This window comes from Monopterus albus, unplaced genomic scaffold (assembly GCF_001952655.1).
Source record: "Monopterus albus unplaced genomic scaffold, M_albus_1.0 scaffold134.1, whole genome shotgun sequence".
NCBI classification, from domain to species: Eukaryota; Metazoa; Chordata; class Actinopteri; order Synbranchiformes; family Synbranchidae; genus Monopterus; species Monopterus albus.
In genome coordinates, this window is record NW_018128014.1 from 2469765 (window position 1) to 2479466 (window position 9702).

Below are 9702 nucleotides of genomic sequence, written 5' to 3' on the forward strand. Positions count from 1 at the left end.
TTGTGTGGTGGGTGTGGTGGGCGGTTGCGTAGTGGTGGTAGGTGTAGCTGGGCTTGGCGTGGTGGTGGTGGTGGTGACAGGTCTCAACGTGGTTGGATGAATTAAACCTGTGTAGGAGAGAAAACAGTGAAGCAGCTGCATAACTCGGCCACTAGATGGCAGCAGAACCCCAGAGCACTGACAGATACACACCCCTGGCTTATCATGAGCTCACGGAGTAGTTGTCAGTGAACAGTTTCTTATGTCCATGTCAGCAGGTCCAGAGCAACATGCTCCTTGATGTGGTGTCTGTGTCCCTCTGATGAGCCTCAGCCCAGTGGTCCCTCTCTGCTAACTCTGGGTTTGGCCTCCACCACCTCCTGAGGGAAACCACTGGCTCTGGAGCTGCTAAATACTGCAGTATGTTACCCAGCTACTCTCTGATGTGGTCTGGGAGCAGCAAATGTCGCCAGATTGGACTGAGAAAAATGCCTAACCAGAGTCTAGAAACTGTGCAACTGTGTTAAACTACCTCAGTTTTTGTTGGCGGAAAAACACTCAAAAGGCAAGAAATATAATTAAAACCCACCCAAAACCATTTCTATCCACCCAGTTCAATAAAAATTAACCCACTGAACCTGACAACACTCACAGCGGCTTTCTCAGAGCTTGTTTGATTGAGACAGCTGCCTGCTGCTTGAAATGCGTCGCAAAACCAAAACTAGAATCTAAATGAGGCTAAAAACCTCTGTAGAGCTGCAGAGATGGTGCTGGACTGCACACGACCCCTTTTATATTATACAAACTCATCTGATTCATAAAGGAAAATATTCAGTCTTTGACGGTGTAAGAACCGACAGTACCAATCACTTCCAAATGTAATAAAGCTGCCTGTGCACTGGGGTCAGGTGACTCTTTACAACAGGACCTAATATGAAGACTTTGCAGGTTTTGATGAAAAGCATATGCGGTTACCTTTGTAGATGTCGTAGGTGTTGATGCCCTCCTGAGCCTTCATTAGAGGACAGTCCTGCTCCGTCTGACAGTGGAACAGGAAGCAGTTGTCGTCACCGGCGTGCTTGTTGGCATTGAACACAGCCATGTTGCACTTGGCACCTGCAGAAACACACCAGCATGTAAACTTCATTATTGCAAAGAAATTAACTCTTAGCTGAGGGTGTTTAATGATAGGTACATTTAAAGTCGGGTTAAAGTAGAAATAAATGCGTTCTGAGTTTGTCACATCACAGGAAGATGTGTTAACCACCCAGACAAATGTGAATGATTACAAAGGGGGGGTGAAAACCCTGAAGGTATAGCATGTTCTTTCCAATACTTTGTTACGCTATGTCAGGGCAGTGCTTCCTACCTGGCAAGGTGGGTTTACTCTGTCTGATCTTTGATTCCTTTTGTAGCGAGGCACCTGTCTAACTTTATAAAGTGACTGAATGTTACCAGGCGAGCTCCATGTGATGTCCTTAGATGTGAGCTCTCACACCACAACACAGCAGTGTGACCCACTTCAGTGTCTCAGCTTGGTCCTGGAACACAGCTCCTCGTCTGCGGCTGGGATGTCTGAAGCTGTTCATGTTTATCGCTGTGCCTATGTGAGACTATACTGGCACTTTTATGCATCATATACTTAAAGGATGATATAACATTTGTGCACAAGCTCAGAGGTGACACTAAAGAAACTACCCCCGTGTTTCTGCTCCTCATTTGTGAACTTGTCACTTCCTTATTATAGCTGAGTGTTTTAGTAAAATGTTAATTGTGTGACCGCTGCAGTTATTGTTTTCAAACACCTGCTCCTTGCTTTACATGTGAGTGAGGCCGGTGTTGTCAGACGTACACAAATAAAGGCGCACTGTATCTTTATTAATTCTAGAAAGCTTCAGTAATTCTGATACAGAAAGGAGCAGTCGTATACTTTTAGGCCTTGTCTTGCTCCCTAAAGTCAGGTCAGGAGGTCGTACTTGATCTACAATGACAGTGGCCCTGGCAGTGAGAGTCACCTGGTTTAATCTCCTCTGAGCAGCATGCGAGGACACAGTCCCTCTCGGACCGCACCACCCGAGCGTCATTGGCCGTCACCGCTCTGGTTAATGCCAGTCTGAAATTGACAATAGCGTTCTGGTGTTGTCTGGAGAAACACGTCTCTGGTTCCACAGCTGACACAGGGAGTGATGCCATCATTAGCATCGCAGCAGCGGAGACGAGCAGCCGGCGCGTCCATGTGAGTCGGCTGGATTCTGGAGGAGACATGGCTGCAACAGGTCTACACTCTGATCAGAAATGTCTCCACTGTCTGTCCACAGGAGGAGGCGGAGATCCACACAAATGATCTACAGGACAAAAAGACAGCACACACTCTTTACTTTCTACTTTGCAGTGCAACAACTGAGGTGTTTGGTAACGGAGGTAATGCTGACTTTAAGCACTATTCATCCACATTATAAACAGACCCTTGCTGTCTGCGGCAGCTTAACCTCTAACCTGGGCTTTCTAATAAAGTGAACTGTTCTGCACCTTGTGGCTGTTCAGTGCAAGGTTGTGTTTCCACATCAGACCATTGTTAGACTCCACTACCAACCTGGTGTATGACTACTGAGAGGTCTGCAGGGCAAACTAAGCCAATAACAGACTGGAGACATGTTATATGGATTATATCCAATTATGTCGGAACAAAGTGCTTGCCAGCTCATCCCTGGTCTACACAGCACCACAGGAAATACACAAGGTTACAGAAATCAGAGTGAGCCACCATCTCTGCAGCAGAGACAAACCTGTGCTACTTTGCTTTTACTGATTTGTCTGAACACCTCCAGCATCACATTTCTTCTGTCATTTCTCACAAATGGAGCAGAACGGGCAGCTCGATGAAGCAAGTTAGGGCCTCGATTATGTTGGAATCATGACCAAATCTCATGGACAGACAGCACCCATCAGTCTGAAAAAACACATTTGTGTGGTTAAAACAGTTTAGTGGAACTGAATTTATACACTGGATTTAAAAACCCCATGAAAACAGGGCGAGTGCTTTAGGACAAGAATCCAAAGAGGAGGCCTGTTGACTTTAGGGCTGTATTCAGGATTTTTTGGTTTGACTTCTAATCCCTTTAGAAAGGAAAAGGATAGAATAAACTTTATTGCCCCCATGGGAAAATTTGTCTTGAGTTGCACATGGCTGCATCACAGAAAACCAATAAAATATACATTACTCACACTCTCACCCAGCAATAATAAAGTTATAAAAACAGAGAATCAAATAACTGTGCCCACTAACAGAGTAAAAAAATTAAATAATGCACATTTCCCATACGTGCCATCTAACAAGGCAATTTAACCAGTACTATTTAAAATGCTTTATAGATAGTGGAACAAACGGGTTCATGTAACACTGCTGTGGCTAACGCAGCAGCCTGCCGGACTACTGATCGTAAACCAGTAATGAAGCTTTCCACTCGTAGCTATGGCATCTCTCTGGAGGTGAACATCCTAGTGGTTGTTTCCATACTGTGCACAGAGGAGCTGGCTGTTTGCTGCAGTGCAGGTTGTTGACAGTCACTTCTGATGGATTAGCTGAACCCTGTGTGTCAGGCAGAACAGGGGAAGCTCACCGGGCCCATGATAAGTCTGAGCAAGTCTCTACCGACACACTGAAAGTCATATCACACAGAGCGACAGCGTACATACTCCAGCAGACCGACTTTGAGTTTCAGGCCGAACAACATTATCTCTGTTGGACTTGCTCTGACTCAGCTGAACCTCCTCAGTGTGTCTCAGCTCCTGTCACGTGTAACACTTCAAAATCTCTGTTTGCCCACCCTGAGGCCCAGATCTGTCTTAACTGACAACAGCACAAAAAGAAGTGAAATTAGAAACCGGTGTGAGAGCAAAAATAGAAATCTAAAAACTGAAGTGACACCTGCAGGAGTCAGCAGATACAGTAGATTCTTATTTTAGATTTCTGATTTTTCACAATGAAGACAAACTCCTAAAACACATTTAAATGATGTTTTCAGAGCATGTCCAGTCTTGTTTAAGCCCCAAATGTGGGATTTAGCACGAGATAAAGTTTTCTCAAATCTTTCTTTTTGGTTGGTGACTAGCTCCTGACTGAAACATTAAATTGTCTTCAGATTTCATATAAAAGCCCCAAATACCTGGCAGCAGTGTGAGCAGTCCTCTATCAGAAGCTCAGTGGCTCTTTGGGTCCACAGTCCGCAGAGCAGGACTTTAGCCTGGCTCCCGGGACAGGGAGGGATAACTTCACCATATCTCCTTTACAGCTATTGGACCCACTATCATCAGGGTTAACAACCAGCGGCACCTTGATCATGTTAGGACCTTTATCTGATCACACCTCGATATGTTAAAGTTAGCAATAACTAATATAACCATACGGTATGTTTTATAATGGGGGGATAAAACTCACAACTGACTTTAATTATTCTACACGCCCGGATGTCACAGAACCAGGATAAAACAGTAGAAGTACGCAAGAGCATTTACTTCAGTAAACGTTATATTACCGCCATGTAAAAATACTAGTGCATTCAAGGTTTTGAGGTCGAAGGGGGAGTGAAAGCGAAGCCGAAATGCACAGACGTGGAAAGATCCGTCTTAGCGGCGCGAACCTGAAGCGAAGCCGTGTCCTTTACAAAGTGATTCAGTCCGAGCGAACAACTTCGCGCCTGCGATGAGCTCTGGTTTAGTAGCACAGACCGCAGATGAAAAATGGTTTTGGAAGTTGGACTTACAGCTAGAAAGATTTCTAATGTCACATAACCTTGTCGTTAGCGTGTTCGCTGTTTGTGGCTAATAAAAATTTAAAGTAACCGCTTCGCGTTCGATCTGAACACTTGGGTCTATAGGCTGGAACTGCTAGCTACAGGCCACAAAACAAAACAAAACGCTATTTCACACGCACTGCTGTAATGCACATCTGGGGTAATAAACGGTTTCATAACAGGAAGCCAATTCCCGTGTTTTTGTAACAGTTCGCCTCTTTGTTATCCAACATGTCGCTGTGCTGGTTTTAATGAATATTACCAGAGAATTCAGCCTAAACTGGGACACACAGCAACATGGTTTAATCTGGGGGAGCTCCACACCTGTACTTCCACCGAGGACACGGATTCAGTCGGCGCGGCGTCCGCCACCCATCCGTGGTCGGGGAGCAGCCTCGGGAGTCGGCGTTGGACTGGAAACCCACCAGCAGCGGGTCAGTCCAACCAGTTTCATCCCCAGTAAGCGACCACGAAGCTTTACCCATCCCGAGAGGACATGTTGATTATCAAAACAATTGGTCGCACGATGCAGAAATTCTCCCACATGAAACCGCGTTTTTCAGCCTTAAGTCAGACAAACGGCTCCGCGCCACATCCACGGTCTCACCGGCGGATCATCTGCTGCTGTGATGGAGGAGGGTCGGTCCCAATGTCCGGGATGATGAACTACATTATGGCTGGTGCGGAAGATGTGTTTCTCTCCGGAGTCTGACCCATTTTAGTCTTTGTCCTCTAGTGGGGGTTGGGGGATGGAGCCTGCATCCCAAACACGGCTCCAGCACACGGTCTAATTATCACCGCGCCTCAAAACGCACGTTAAATACACACAAAACATCAGATAAGCAGCTCACTGCTTCCTTGGCCTGGAAATAAACGTTTGTTTGTAAAATCAAGTGATGAACATTAACCGAACAACACGTGAAAGACAAGCTTCTCCAGCAGGTCAGATTTACAGCAGAGATTCATGCAGGACTGGTGTAAATCAGAGGGACCCAGCTGACTTTATAAAACCTCTAGGAAACGTAAGGAAGCTCGGCAATGACAAGAAAATAAAATGTTTTGTGCTGAAAAGCTTGGAATCACTTTACGGCCAGTAAAAGGGGGGAACACGAATTTAGTGTTAGGAATGACAGACAAAATAATAAAAAAAACAAGTGAAAATTATGGCAATTATAAACCAAAAGTCTGAGTTTTTAAACCAAGACTGACTTATGTCAGAAATGTGACGTACTAGGTGACAAATCAAATTCAAGCAGGTACAAAATGTCACCATCTTTAAGAAGTGAAAAATACTAAGCCAAACAAACACTTACGTCTAAATTATGAGGCATAATTTGGATTTATACATCAAAAATTTCACTTCTATCAATATCTCACCGCATATTTTGATTTATAAGTACATATCAAACAAAATGTGTATGAATGGACACCAGACAATAGAAATGACAGTCTTTCTTAAAAATGGTGGTGAGCCAACAATAAAGCCGATAACACCAATATCAAAATACGGACTCTTTACGATACCACTGATGCTTTGGAATTTAAATGTGTGTATACTTGGTCAGAATGAACCAACAAACAAAAGAAAATTTAATGCTACTGGCCATGAACCTATGATTTATCAAAATGAAAAGGCCTTTAGTTGTAATTATGATGCAAAAATTACACTTTGTTTTCTTCTCATGTCAAAAGTACCAGTTAATGAGTCATAATCTTGACTTAGCATCTCTTGACATTTTAACAAATTATGTCATGGTCCTGGTCAGAAATGTCAAAACTATCACATTTACTAAGATTAAATACTGGAAAACCTTAAAGTATGTGAAAATAATTTTCTTTTAAGTCAAAAACTGTGAAGCAGCATGCACATAATTAGTCAGAATTATAAAACGACATTTTAATTCACCGTTGCATAAATTTTACTCAGCACCACAGAACTTTAAGCAAACATTCTGACCTACACTAAGTATTTTTATCTTTCCTAACATTTAATTTTTTTGGCTTAAATGTGCTTCCTGTATGTTTTCTCAACAAAATCTCACCCAGTGTTTTCATCCCTCTGAGCACAAACTGTAGCAGACTTTACTTCCACCACTCACTCGTGTCTGAGACCTGCATTCGTGATGACCTGTGTCCCTGCCGTCTGTCCGACTGGTAGACAGGATGTTTCCCTGCGTGTCAGAGAAACAGCAGATCACTCTGTCGCCTCTTCACTCTACATCTGCCATCTCTACATCCTGCTGGGATCCAGCTCCTTTCTTCTTCTTGCTCAGAGCTGAGGCAAAGTCCAGTGTCTTCAACGGTGGAGCTGCCGGCTCAACTGAGGACACTGGTGACAACGGAGGAGAAAGCTTTGAAATATCATCATCATCATGATGATCATCAAATGATGCTCCCCCTTTTCTATGGTTTGTGAGAGATTGTGCTTTGTTCTCGGCAGGATTCTCTCAGAAACATATTTCCGTCAAATGTGCATTTTAACTGCTTAAATGATTTATTTATCAAGGACCATGTACAGAACCATTCATCTCATACAGTGAGACAAGCTGCGTTGTACCAGGTTTAGCTAAAGGCTCATTTGCATCTGTGGCCCCTGGGCAAGGAAACACAGCACACAGCGGGTGGCCAGCGCAAATAAATACAAAGTCCCAGCAGAGTTCGTTCATCAACAAACACTATGATGAAAACTATCCGATGACCAACGCAATGAGACCAAACAAAGAGAAAAGCAGTAACAAGAACTATGACATAATGTTTCACAGTTTTTATTGACATAAAGTAAACGACAGTGTCAAAGACGCACAAACGGGACATGAAGAGACACGACATTAACACAAGGTCACAAACCACCTGCGGCGGCGGGAGCGCCTGCTCAGTGAGGCGGTTTGCCTCTGAACGTGTGTCTGAGCACAGCTTTACAGTGTAGCTCACTGGGATGCGAATATGGTGTAAAGCTGTGCCCAGTCTCAGTCACCACCTACCTTCCATACTGGCCTTCTCCTGCTGCAGCTGCTGCAGCTGTTTGAGCTCTTCTTCCTTCTTCTTTCCAGACAGAGTGATGTTTGCTCTTGGACTCAACCTAATGGACAAAGAAACAAGTCAGATACGATGGTGACAGAGAGGTCGACGGCTGCAGCGCTGTTGTTAGCCCTGGTACCAGACCCAGGCCTTTACACCTCACAGCCAAACAAACCACCCTCTCATTAGCTAGCAGAGAGGATCACTGCAGACCCCTCCCAACGACAGTATGATTGGACAATAAACCTCAGTGCAATACCTGTAAATATACCTCATACAGATTATACAGGTCCACACAGATCTCTATTTTTATTTCACTTCCTCATGAACATTCCTTTGCATTGTTTATTGCCTGTTTATATTATTTTTTATATTATTATTTTTAACAAATAAGAAATAGGGACAAGTAAACAGCCTTATGCTGTTTACTTGCCCCTTGCATGGGGATATGTACATGCACATTGAGAGCCGATGTACCAGAATCAAATTCCTCATGTCCAGCACACCTGGCCAATAAAGATGATTCTGCTTCTGCTACACTGATCTCACACACTTTTATTCACATGCTGATCAAGTGGGATCTGGTAGTGCGATGCAGTCACTCATCACTGACCTTCTCTTCTTCAGGTGATGCACAGTGATGAGGCCCTGGTCCACCACGGCTCCGACTATCTGATGCTGCTTCTTCTTCTTCTTCTTCTTCTTCTTCACAGTTTTCAGAACTCGCCTACGCTTGAAAAGCTTTTTGCCCAACTCCTGCAAGAAAACAAGTAAATAAGCACAGTGACAAGGCTGATTTGTAACTCTGTTAGATGAAGACGCTGCAGAGGTTTACAGGTGTTCTTCTGCTCGTCACCGAGACACTGACAGTCAGCTCCTTCAGTTCAAGAACATGTGACTGTCACCGACAGAAATATCAGAGAAAATCAATCTTCACCTTGTAAAGTGACCATCAGTCCAGCAGAGGGCAGACTGGGAGCAGAAGAGGGAAACCTGGGCTCTCTAAAAACATTCTCTGCACTAAGCAATTGCAAAGGTCTTCTTAATATCATCTTTGCGCCTTTTGCCTCTGGTAGATAGAATACAGTAAAAAAAGTAGATGAAAAGAAGGCGGGTTTTCTATTCTTAAGATTTCTTTATATTAATGGTGCATCCCTTCATTTTGTTTTCATACACAGTAGAACCTCTACAATCTTAATAAGTCTCCGTACTGACGTGTATACACCTGCATACTCACAGACACAGATTTAAAGGGCTGTAAAACAGGTTGAACCGCACTAATGAACTAACCACGGTTTCCATTAGCAGTCCGTGCTAACGTTAGCTGCTAACACTCACATTCATTAGCTTAGCTACAATGAAATTATAGAACAGGAGGTTTAGCCGCCTTCTCGTCCTAAACTCTATCCTCCTCACCAGTGATCGAAACCAGAGTTTTTTACAGTTTTTGGTCTGTATATCTTCCCTCGAGAAGGAGCCATGCCGATGCTCGCACATTTGCAGAGCCCAGTTTCTTCTTCTACTGCTTAAAGTCGGCGAACTTCTTCTTCTTCTTCTTCTTCTTCTTCTTCTTCTTCTTTATGTTGAATACAGTGAACGCTGCTCTCACTGCCCCCGTGTTTTCTCATTGTGTTGTGCAGATGTTCCAGCAGCTCTTACGAAGGTGGAGTCAGGTGTGCAGAGTAACAGTTTGTCCAGGTCTTTGTACAACTTCCAGATTGGGCCTTTTAAAGGAACACGGGGAGTGCTTAGGGTAAAATCTAATTATGCAAATTACAGTGTCTACAGTCATCATAATAATGAGTAAAGTTTACAAAAAGCAAAATTAAGAAAAATAAATGTTCCTGTTTGAATATTGGTGGTCGGTACTACAACTTCAAATCAAATCAAATCAAATCAAATCAAATCAAAT

The 9702-nt window shown here is 43.6% G+C and overlaps 1 protein-coding gene and 2 long non-coding RNA genes across 3 annotated transcripts in view; all 3 read right to left on the reverse strand.

Annotated features, from left to right (window-relative positions):
• mansc1 (MANSC domain containing 1) overlaps positions 1-2244 on the reverse strand; it is a 4547-nt gene extending 2303 nt beyond the window's left edge. Inside the window, exons 1-2 of the mRNA XM_020613440.1 lie at positions 1995-2244; positions 955-1095 (exon numbers count right to left, since the gene is read on the reverse strand). Coding sequence (XP_020469096.1) covers positions 955-1095; positions 1995-2244 — 391 coding nt within the window. The remainder of the gene's footprint in view (positions 1-954; positions 1096-1994) is intronic.
• Positions 2245-6138: 3894 nt separating this feature from the next.
• LOC109967753 (uncharacterized) lies at positions 6139-8493 on the reverse strand. Its single transcript, XR_002275979.1, has 3 exons — positions 8404-8493; positions 7754-7851; positions 6139-7101 (listed from the first exon to the last, which is right to left on the reverse strand). It is a non-coding gene; the product is annotated as an uncharacterized LOC109967753 (long non-coding RNA).
• Positions 8494-8506: 13 nt separating this feature from the next.
• LOC109967754 (uncharacterized) lies at positions 8507-9331 on the reverse strand. The gene is made up of 3 exons (XR_002275980.1): positions 9028-9331; positions 8728-8859; positions 8507-8546 (listed from the first exon to the last, which is right to left on the reverse strand). It is a non-coding gene; the product is annotated as an uncharacterized LOC109967754 (long non-coding RNA).
• Between the last annotated feature and the right edge of the window lie 371 nt (positions 9332-9702).